The following is an 11,423-nucleotide window of genomic DNA, read 5'->3' on the forward strand; positions in this document are numbered from 1 at the left end:
TTATAAATTTGGTGCCTAAGTATGTGAACCCTGTTCAATCATATCAGTCAAGCCATTGGCAGAGGGTGGGTATGGTAGATGATCAAGTTCACTAAGTAGCCCGTCACCATATGCACTTAGTCATAGCAGTAGCCACAACACCTTCCGCACAAAGAAGACTACCATGGACCCTTCCTGTACCAAACAACCCGTGCTCTTGACAATTGATAAACATAACTACAAGCTGGCAATCGAGCGTCAAGACAGCCCCTCCAATGTGCATACTTCAGCCAATGAGGCTCCTTTGTGATCAGCAAGCCTGCCATCTTGTGTAAATTAAAGGTGGCAAATTATACGCTCTACTCCAAGCTTCTACATGGTAGGTCAGACTGCATCTTGTGTATATTAAAGATAGCAAAATAAACAAGCTTCTACATGTGCTACGAAATTGCAAGGCTACGAAGATAAAATTTGGAGGAGCGTAAGTTACCAAATAGCGTTGAGTCCTGCCCACTGCTGTCAATAAGGTATATACCTTTGTAAGACTAGAATAATGTCCAATCATACAAATTTAGATTTTTTGTTGTTCTAAAGATAAAAAATCTACACAGAAAATAGAAGAGGATCAAAAATCTACACAGAAAATAGAAGAGAAAATGAAAGAGAAGAAAAAAGAGGTAAACAAAAACTTTTATGAAAGACATACTTAGCAAGCAAAGCAACACTTATGTCGTCATCAGTGCCCAAGCATAAGCAGCTATACTGGGTTTCTAAAGACCCGCGGAGTCTCTTGGGCAAACCCAGTGCTTACTAAAATACGTCCAAAAAAAACAAAAAACAAACAAACAAACCCAGTCCTGCCCACTGCTGTCAATAAGGTACCTTGGCCATGCCATGACAACCTTAAGTTGGGAGATCAGAGAACATACCAAGTTTGAGAGAAGGTCAGAGGATCGCTTTAATTGAATACCAAGACAATACTCAGCAGATCCATTGTCTGCCATCTAAGCCTCGCGAGAGAGAGCCTATTGAGGCTGCACGAAACAGCAACCACTGCCCTGTCATCAACAGAAGCCGAATATGTTGGACTCGTCCAATGATGGAGCAGTTTTCATCTCCAAAACGGTGTCATAAAAAGCACAAGTGAAATCTTGTGCAAGAGGGAAGTCGTATCTTGCATCATTGCCTGACTCCAGAGATGCTTGCATACACAGAGATAGATTGTCACACGCTCCACAATCTATTGGAATATTGCCAGTAAAATCCTTCAAATTGAAGGCGGCATTTGTAGCACGTGACGTCAACTTCCTACAGCAAATTGGGAAAAATCTGCAATTCACCTGATACTGCAACAGCACCGTCTTGACCTTTCACCATTACAACGGTTGGCATGGTTATTATCACATGCAAGCAGACCAAGAAGCTTTTCCATACAACGTTCCACTATCAAACAACCGGCGATATGCCACTGTATGGCAACTGGAAAGCTTCAAAACGCCAAAAAGATCACTCAACGTGGCATGGAGCGTACAAACAGCAAACATACGTTTGATATCACATTCAAACAAATGAAAAGCCTACCTGATCAAAAATAAGTTTGAAACATTGTCAGTACCCGCAGGTAGATATTAGCCATCTACATATGGAACGTGCTTAAGCTCTCACAAAATTAGTATAACACGCAGAAACCCTCCCATGGGGAAAAAATTGCTATTACATGACCAGTACCTGCTCTACAATTTCCCCAGATGGAAGTGATAGCTATAAGCAGATGTACCAATACCATGTTAGGCCACAACAGGCCATCGGCACCCATCACTCCTGTCCAGTACTTGAGATACCTCTCCATCATGTGAGTCGCGCGTAAAGGAGCGAAGGTACTATAGTAGCTTGAAGCACTAGCAAAGAGCTTCATGTCCTTTGAGTTCCTCCAGAAAGGCTTCCTCTGTTCGAAGCTGGCCACACACGTTACATTCCATAACAGAAGAGACCCTTTCTTCCAAGGGTGGTAAAGGGGCCAAAGTTCCGCCACAGTGTTCTTGAGGACAAAGATATTTGGCAAAAAACATGGCATGAGGAAACGTGTCTTGGATATTGTCATCCGCATCCATTTCATCCTTTTCTGAGCTCTGCATCTCTTCATCTCCCCCACAATCCTCTCCTTCGATTGAGATCTCATCAACTGGTTTAGCAGTATCTTCGTCACTCCAGTTTTCTTCTACCTTGCACCGCTCACAAGTACAATCAAAACCATACTCTTCTTTCAACTTTCTCCGCCTTTCTGTATACGACCAGTTAATTGGGAAGTAGCTGATACAAATTTCAGTCCCTGCAGCAATATCGTGCAGTGATCTTATCATAAGATCCGTGTTGCCGACCCCAGGTTTGTCGATATCATCAAACCTATAGCATTCAACCAAATAAGCCGCAATAACTGTCAGGCCAGAATACGTGAGAAAAAGTTAAAATCCAGGCTGCAGCTGGCAGAGCGTACCTGCACGCATTAGGCAAGCAATCGTGGTTGATAAACGAAGCTTGCGCATATATAGCGTATGCCCGCACCTTCCTTTCACCGGTCTCCGATACAGGGGCAATTAATCCGAACGCGTTCCGTTGATCTTTTGCCAGAAGAGAGGCTACGAATTCCAAGGACCAAGAGGGTAAGCTTTGACATTGCAACTGGGAAGAGCGGATAGCTTCACACAGAAATGTGTACACTAATTGCACCTTCTCATCTGCGGATCCTTCCCCTTCAAGAAGCAAAAGCTGTTGAAAGGAAGCGGGGGAGATGACAGCCAGGCTGTAGGCTGCGATGAGAAATCGAGCCTGGTTCTGACAGTTGACATCAAGGGTGCAAAAGACAAGGAAGGAGAGAGCTTTGCAGACGAAGGGAGTGTGGGAAGAGGAGACGGAGGCGAGGGCACAAGAGGGGCTACAGAAGAGGGCGACTTGGCAGGAAGGGCAACGCAGGGGCTGAGGCGAGGAGCGGATGCAATGGAAGCAGAATGCGGAATGGGCATCGGAGGCGGCCTGCGAGTCGACATACAAGACAAGAGGGGTGTCGCGCAGTAACACTTGTCCCGCAACCACAGCTTGCGCAGCGACCAGCCCCCGCCCGCGCCCCTCCTCCACCTCCACCTTCACCTTCCCCTGGTCGTCGCCGCTGCTCGCCGCCATCCTCCTCCCCCTCCTCTTCCAACGCTTACTACCCCTAATCCACAAACAAAATATTGTCCATTGTCCTCACTCAGGTAGTAGAGCCAAAGCATTCTGATTGGGCAGAGTAACTAAATGCAACCTTATGGGCATATCAAACCACACTCAAGGTCAGTATAGGGAATACACCTTTTTGATTGGTGTACGGCATTGAAGCTGTGGTCCCACTGGAATTTGTAATACCCAACCTACACATAGCAGTACAGGAATGCGTGGGAGATCATGCATCCTTGAAAGATAGACTCTATCCATTATAAAAGCATATAGAGACCATATTAGTCGCCTACCATGCCATGACAACAGAAAAATGTAGAAGGAAGGCATGGTTTGACAGAAACCTTAAAGCCAAAGACATCAAGGAAGGTGACCTAGTTTTGCAATACAATGTCAAAGTCCACAAGGGCAAACTCAAATATCTAGGTCAAGGACCTTATAGAGTTAAAAAAACGAATCCTATTGGAGCTGTGTTGTTAAAAACCTTTTGGATGGAGTTCAATTCACAACAACAATAAACGGGAGCCGACTGAAGTGCTACTACATCAACATTCAAGCCATCTCCGATAATAATGAAGATTTGGGGGGCCCAGGTCTTCCATAGCTAGGAATAGATTATATCACAAGCACTCACTAGCATATGTATGTCTTCGCACATATAGGTAGTTTCAATCGATTTCAACCTAGGGCTCAGAGGTGATGATTGAGTCCTAGCTTCCCTATGATTTCCTTAGCAAATTAAGCATATAGGAGGAAGATGTCGTGGCCGACAGTGTCAGTTGGGTTGTCATCTTCTTGTTGTGGAACGAATCGTCATGCTCTGATTCAAGGGTTTTAGCTAGTTGTCTTATGTGCTCTTCCCACATATGGTTAAGGACAACATTGTGCTCTTTGTTAAAAGGCGTGCTTAACAGTTCTTGCCGCATTTTGATAGTGAGTGTGGGTCGCACAAGGCCACTCATGTAGCTATGTGTGAACTCTAGTTTTCGTTGTAAAGCTACCATGGTTGTCAAACTATTGCTCAAGAAACATGGCAACACATTTTGCGCTCTATCAACATCGGCGAAGACATTGACAATTGCACCATGGAGGCCATATTGTCCTTTGTATGTCAATTCACGAATTTGCGTGAAGGGTATCCTAATCACTATCAAGCGCACCTCCAAATTGTTCAACATAGAGACGCATTTTGTTTTTGATTGAAGAGGCATGTTTTTCACAACGAAATTTTGGACTTTGCCCTTTCGCACTTGGGTGTGGCATAGCAAGCACAAGAAGCTGTACGAGGTGCATGTCGATCCGAGTATCTCATGCTGGACCATGAAGGTTCTTGTTACGTTTGTCACACGATGCATCTTTTTCTTGAACCAAGGTGTTGAGGGAGTATCCTCAATGGTTCTCAAGTACCTTGTAATAGCATTGGTTTGGGCTGAACTATTTCCAATAACAATTTCTTGTTGTCTTGTTAATGGCTGCTTGTATTTCGCGTGCTAGCGATGGCAGAGCACAAACTGGCCCTTTTTTCATGGTTGCTTTCGGTAGCGGTGGTAAACTTGTTTGCCGATACTTTTCTTTTCTAATAGACTTTTTTGGCAATGGCTTGCAAAGAGTACTTCGATTTTGGGAACATTTGTACGAAGGATAGAGCTACCTCTTTCGTCGTTGCATGGGTTGCAGCTTGCGCCAAGGTCAGCAAAACATTGTCATGACTTGCATCCCACCTTGTGTACTTGCGCTTTTGCGGTTGTTTATGGAGGGGAGCCAATTGTGCGGGACTATGAAGCTCATCCACAAGCAAAGTTAACACAACGTTGCTACTTTTGCCTATGTTGAAGAGTGTATGCACTCCAAGGCTATCACGACAAACAACTTCAAAAGTACATTGCCACAACCCACTTGCATGGACCAAGCAATCGTGGTCAAAGCACGAGAGTTTGATGTAGTTGCGAGGACACTCACCATGCACTCTAGCTCTATACTGTCTGGTTGTGTTTCAGCCATTTGCAATAGTAATTCTTTTCAGGGTTCCTTGAGAGGAGGTGATCGCACAAAAATGGAGTCATACAACAGTGTGGCAAGCATTTCATATGTGTAACTTTCATATGAGTTGGGCATTCAAGTTTGTGAAGTGTAGCACACCTGTGACCTGTGAAAGAGGCACAAATTATGTTAGCACAGCAACTTGAAATCTTATGAGACACAAAGCAAAACTTGGACTTACTCTTTGGCCATAACCTAGCTTGGACACTTGAGTCATGAAGACTTGCTGTAGTTGCTCTTTCTTTTGGCCATCTACAATGTCAGCAACTATGCTAAAGTCATAAAATCCCAGAGCATTCTTTGTTGTCATGAAAGAGACATTCTTAAGAGCGTACATGATGATACCATCCTCATTGTACTCTTCCACCAAGTGGTTTAGGACACTTCGTTGTTCTAACACAAAGGACAACTGCAAGCACAACAAAACAATTAGAAACTACTCTAGCTTGGAGCAATGCATTAACAAAGTGTTGTGCGGAGACTCACAGTTGCGTGGTCTTGATCGCGAGGGCCATCAACAACAACAACTTGGTCCACCGCGCCATTGCCACTGTCCACCTTTATCACAACGACATGTATGTCTTTGTATTACTGGACAAATGCATGCAGCACAAGCAAAGTGATTGTCTCACAGTTGTGTTGATCGGTCAGATCAACAACCATGTTGCATAATTGGCTTTTTTGTCTTTAAATGTCCCATACATCACGAGCACCTTGCCTTCAAAAGCAAATCAATGTGTGATCATGTCAGTGATGTGATTGATGGGGAGCAAAGGCAAAGAGTTTCTACCATCTATATATGTGCATGGAGCAAGGGCTAATGCTTTGTGCTCTGGCGTAGCATCATGACCTCCGCTTGAGATTGCATTGTTTGGATCCAAAGGCTGCTCGATTTGGTTGGATAGCATTTTGTTGAGTGATAATGCTTTACTTGCTGCAAGAGTTGGTGAAGTGTACACTCAGTGTACACAATGTCAAAGGAGCTCCTCTATAAGATAATGTACTTCCTAAAACCACAAGCACGTTCATTGATGCATTCTATTGTAGTGAGCATTGAATTCTTTAGGTTTTTCAGACAGTGTTCAAGTCGACATGTTAGCACAAAGCTCCCTATTATTGTGTGTAAGTGCATAGTTTCTTATTCCATTTATTGTAGAATACTATAACATCTTAGTGTTGTTATACTTCACTGTACAAAGAATAATCACGTCATCGCTACTAAGTGTTAAAAATCCAAATTTTACTTTCACTTGATCAACAAAATAAACTAGTACAATGTTCAATACGCAGAGAAACACTCAATTTCATTTTGTTTCATGTAAATGAAACACGAAGAGGCAACGAAACCATGTGTGTGGAGAGACTACATTACAAAATGCAACTTCAGCAAAATTAGATACAGTCCAAGAATTTGAGCATGGGAGAGCATTGGACAATAAAAAATTAGTCTAAAACTATTGATGAAAATCACCAGGAATGAAGCAAATTAGTCTTGTGAAGCTGTCAGATTCTTCGAGTTAATAAAAAGGAAATACAGACAGGTAGACTTGCGAAATGGAAGAATCAACATTCGAGACACCTGCTACGCACACCCAAATGTGCACAGAGCACTAAAATTTAAATAGCCTTCTCATTTCTTCTGCGGATGCAACCATGGAGAACTCACTAAAAAACGTTTTATTGCATACAAACAAAACATGAATCCAAAGGCATTGTCACAACGAGTCATATTGCATGCAACACAACACAAGATACGTCGATTCTTCAAACAGCCCTTTAGCAACCAATGAGCAAACAAACACATAGGATTAGATGTCAACACAACCGTTCAGCAACCTCCGAATAGTATAAAACCACAAAGCGTTAAGCCAGCTAGTGCCAACAACTGATGTTCCCAAACCTGTAAAGGTTGTAGCGTTCATCAAATTATCTAATCTCCCTCTTAACTTATGTAGCGAGACTAAAAGACTGTATTAGAGCTTCACTGAGATCTACGAAAACAAAACAAAAACTTTCACTGATGGAACAACTCACAAGCGACTCCATGTACTCATAGATCATCGAGTAGCAGAACACACAGTTAAGGATTGTCGAAATCAAGTAGCCAAATAAGCTTTCATCACAATATGGCGAATCCACAAAGTGCTACAGCCGCTCAGAAATAGTCTGGCAAATACGTTACTGTCTTTGGACTTTAAACAGAATTATCAAAACAAAGCACAATCTCCTTGCATGTGCTACATGTGCAACAGTAGTGGCAGAGCCTAGAGTTGTTGTAGAAAGAACCTGCAAAGTATATCAAATGGAAGCTTAGCAAACGATTCTCCATGAGCACAAAAGCAAAACAACACATCTTTACCTTCAGCGTACACCTCACGAACAGCAGCCTAGAAAGCCTTGCGAAGGGAATGCTTCGTGTCCTTAGAAATCGGAGAATTCTAAAGTAAATCAGCCTACTTAGGAGGTCTAGCACCACTCGAAACCATCAACGGGGAACTAAATACTGAGCGAGAAGGATTTTCTTTAAAGTTTTTAGCAGCATCTGCATCTGAACATGCATGAACGTGTATGAGTGCACAACTATGCAAGCCTTACGACGAACAACTTACGTGAAGGTTTCCAAACAGAGTACCTTTGATTGAGTACATCGCGTGGTCCTGTAGCTACAGCATAACTTTCCCACTCATGCATTTCGCCATCTCTGCAATCACGTTTATATAGCACAAGTCAATCCTGCTAATCTACAATCGAATGAGAATAGAACAGCGAAAGGAAGAAAGAATTAGAATCAAACCCCTTTGAAAGGTATTGTTCCTTGTGTCCATGGACACAAGAGAGCCTCCATGCTCATTCTACCTGCTGATCACTACCCGAATCTCCCACTCCCTCACAATTAGCCATATCGAAAAGCAAATAATGAAGAATGCAAAAACTTGACACGCTTCCCACACAAAAAACCTCCATGCATTTATACACAAACCGAACCACCACAACCTTCCCTGCTACAGCCTTGCATGCGCGAGAAATCTTTAGTATTGAAAGCATAATCTTGCTTTTCATTGACAACAACCAATATTCTTGTGGAAAACGACTCTGCACAGGCATGGAGAACAATGAACCCATCCTAAATCCGTCGTGCAAATCCCTAAATCTGTCCAACGAGCCACCTCCAATTGTCAACGAGAAGATGAGAGAAAACCGCGAGTGCAATGAGACGTTGTGCCATGCATACTAAACTTACAGAATCCTACAAATAACCTATCCACTTAGGTGGGTCACATTGATTGACCATAAACGTGGACCAATCCCCTAATTCTCACAAGAGAAAATAGAAAGTGCGTATTTTTCCATTGTGCCAAAACAATCTTCACTAAGGCGTACCTATGGCAGGCCAAAAACTTTCATACATGGGAAAATCAATAGAAACCAAAAGACTATATAGCTAAAGCTGGCAATCTTGTACAAAAAATGTGATGTGGCAGGCCAAGTACTCCAAGCCACTCCCGTCTTTACAGCTCACACTCGTTCGCATTTTGCCCTTTTCTTAACCCTTCCGTTTTTCTGGCTCATCATCCATCCTGATCCATCCATCGCTCAGCAGCACGTGGAGGGTTCATCCTCGTTTCTCAGGCCAAATTCAGCCACGCACTCTCCACCATCTCTCAATCTGTTTTTTTTTTTTGGGGGGGGAGTCTGCGTCGATCACTTTTGGGGTTGGTGAGGAAGCTGGATTCTAATCGTTTCCCTGAAGTTGGACGAATTCAACATTCTCTTTTCCCCGAGAGTTCTAATCTAGACCTTTTTCACAAGACTTTCTTTGGTGCACTGCAAGAGTTTGCAATTATTGCACTGAGAGGGCATTGGGTTTTACGGTTGTGGAAGATCGCTTAGTCTACAGACCGGAGCATCGTTTGTGAGCGCCCTCCTTTAGTGGGTCTTTCGTCATGGCCACCAAGATTGATGCTCCGAATGGGCGGTCAACCCCAGGCAAGCACTATTTCATGCTCTGGCGGACCATCTTCGAGGTTGACCTTCGATATATACCTCTCAAACCAATTGGCAAAGGCGCTTATGGCATTGTATGCTCGGCCCGGGATTTAGAGTCAGGAATGAAAGTGGCTATAAAGCGGATAACTAATGTCTTCGAGAACACCACCGATGCGCGCAGGACGCTTCGTGAGATTAAGCTGCTGCGTCATCTGTTTCATGACAACATCATTGCCGTTAAGGATATTATGAAACCCGCGTGCAGGCACACGTTTAAGGATCTTTACGTGGTCTACGAGTTGATGGACACTGACTTGCATCAGATAATTAGGTCCTCCCAGGTGCTGAATGACGATCATCATCAGTATCTGATCTATCAGGTAATATTGTAGCTGCTGTGCATCGTGCTTCGTTGTAACTTTGCTTCCTGTTTCGATATGGATAAGAGCTGGGTAATAAATTTCAAAAAATGGCATCTCATTTATGTTTAGTTCACAAGCTTCCATCTTTTCCTGCATACACTCATGCCTACGACAAATAGATCGGTGTACTTCTGCCTCAAACTGCTTTGTCATTTTGTTGTACACCTTGTGCAGCTGCTTCGAGGGTTGAAGTATTTGCATTCGGCAAATGTTCTACACAGAGACCTGAAGCCTAGCAATCTTCTTTTAAATGCCAATTGCGATCTTAAAATATGTGATTTTGGGCTAGCTCGCACTGGGCCAGAGAAGGGACAATTTATGACAGAGTATGTCGTGACCAGATGGTACAGGGCTCCTGAGCTTTTGCTTTCCTGTGATGAGTACAGTAGTGCCATAGATGTCTGGGCTGTGGGCTGCATCTTTGCTGAATTGCTTGGGCGTAAGCCTATCTTTCCTGGCAAAGATTACATTCATCAACTCAAGTTAATTTTGAATACGATTGGTACTCCACAGGAAGATGAACTACATTTCATTCCCAATGACACAGCCAGGACCTTTATTCGCTCCCAACCCTTTACTCCTCGGGTTTTTCTAGGAAAGCTCTATCCTAAAGCAAATCCCCTTGCCATTGATTTGATTGACAAAATGCTGGTGTTCGACCCTCAAAAGAGGATCACTGTTATAGAGGCACTTAATCACCCTTACCTCACCATGCTACATGATGAGAGTCTGGAACCCATTGCCCCTGTACCTTTTGATTTCAGTTTTGAGGATGAGGATCTCAAGGAACATGAGTTAAGGGAGAAGGTTTGGAATGAACTGCTTTACTACCATCCAGAAGCTGCAAGAGACATAAGTTAAACAGAGGCTAAAGAGCAGCCTGGGGATTTGGAGATCGTATTCTGTTTGAAGGTATGTATTCTGCATTTGCATAAGGCAGGCTGGAGCTTGGGCACAAGGGAACATGCCCTTTGCCAGTGTGTCAGAATTAAGCTTATCCATCATTTGCTCAGAAATATGGCCTTCCAAGCCTTTGGTAGAGGCATGGCAGCTTGAAAGGGGGGGGGCAGGGGGGGCGCAGTTGTAGATATTTATACAGGGAATGAAGAATGCAGGACTTACATCTGACAAAATAGTGCCTTCATGCTTTGTTCTTGGATTGGCATCAGATATGGGACAGTTGGGAAGATAAAAACATTGTATTCAAGAGTGTGCCGGAATGTAATTTAGGATTGAATCTGTTTTATATATTCCTGATGCTTCTTAAAGTCGGTCTTCTATATAAGATCTATTTTTAGAATCAAGAAATGTCGTGGCTGATTGCTGTTTGCCTGGATTGTTGTCAGATTTTGGAGTGTTTCAACCTTTGGGCTATAAACCATAATATGAAACCCATGTGCAATTATTTATAAAGTTTCATTTCATAGGCTCGGTCTGGTTGAATTCTCCTTTTTTGAATTCCCGGGGTTGACCCAAAAATCGACATTTTGGGTGCGTCCTTCATCTTATTGGAATTCGTGTGGAACTCAGCCTGATGACATCAGCTTCCTTGTTTCTAGAATGTGGACTATGCTAGCCATGCATCATTGAACACACTCGATAACTAAAAGCCTGTTATAGCAAGGATTCTTTGCCAGGGTTTTAGAGAATTCTGAAGAAGCTCAGTGAGACAATCAATCTGGGTTCTTTACTTCACTTATGTGATCTCAAGCTTGCCTTCTGCAATCTGATTTCTTTTGGTACTGCAAATTTGTCTTGGTGATATGCATGGGCTTGGTTTGTAGG

The 11,423-nt window shown here is 43.1% G+C and overlaps 2 protein-coding genes across 2 annotated transcripts; one reads left to right on the forward strand and one right to left on the reverse strand.

Moving 5' to 3' along the window:
• Window positions 1-1,575: 1,575 nt before the first annotated feature.
• On the reverse strand, window positions 1,576-3,156 carry ASHR2 (ASH1-related protein 2). The gene is made up of 2 exons (XM_087375161.1): window positions 2,474-3,156; window positions 1,576-2,382 (listed from the first exon to the last, which is right to left on the reverse strand). Exons 1-2 carry the CDS (start codon window positions 3,154-3,156, stop codon window positions 1,878-1,880), a joined length of 1,188 nt encoding a protein of 395 aa, XP_087231287.1. The 3' UTR covers window positions 1,576-1,877.
• A 5,542-nt stretch (window positions 3,157-8,698) lies between these two features.
• Window positions 8,699-10,883, forward strand: LOC147901531 (mitogen-activated protein kinase homolog NTF3-like). The gene is made up of 2 exons (XM_087374515.1): window positions 8,699-9,596; window positions 9,813-10,883. The coding sequence occupies exons 1-2, from the start codon at window positions 9,174-9,176 to the stop codon at window positions 10,497-10,499; spliced, it is 1,110 nt and encodes a 369-aa protein (XP_087230641.1). The 5' UTR covers window positions 8,699-9,173; the 3' UTR covers window positions 10,500-10,883.
• The last annotated feature ends 540 nt before the right edge of the window (window positions 10,884-11,423 follow it).

The sequence above is a fragment of the Dipteris shenzhenensis genome, chromosome 5 (genome assembly GCF_047967505.1).
Source record: "Dipteris shenzhenensis isolate YYH24624 ecotype China chromosome 5, Dip_SZ_1.0, whole genome shotgun sequence".
In the NCBI taxonomy this organism is placed as follows: Eukaryota; Viridiplantae; Streptophyta; class Polypodiopsida; order Gleicheniales; family Dipteridaceae; genus Dipteris; species Dipteris shenzhenensis.

Coding starts and splice junctions, on each gene's coding strand:
- ASHR2 (XM_087375161.1), bottom strand. CDS start 3,156: ATGGCGGCGAGCAGCGGCGACGACCAGGGGAAGGTGAAGGTGGAGGTG. Junction 2,383..2,473: donor TGCTTGCCTAATGCGTGCAG/GTACGCTCTGCC, acceptor TGAATGCTATAG/GTTTGATGATATCGACAAAC.
- LOC147901531 (XM_087374515.1), top strand. CDS start 9,174: ATGGCCACCAAGATTGATGCTCCGAATGGGCGGTCAACCCCAGGCAAG. Junction 9,597..9,812: donor ATCAGTATCTGATCTATCAG/GTAATATTGTAG, acceptor CACCTTGTGCAG/CTGCTTCGAGGGTTGAAGTA.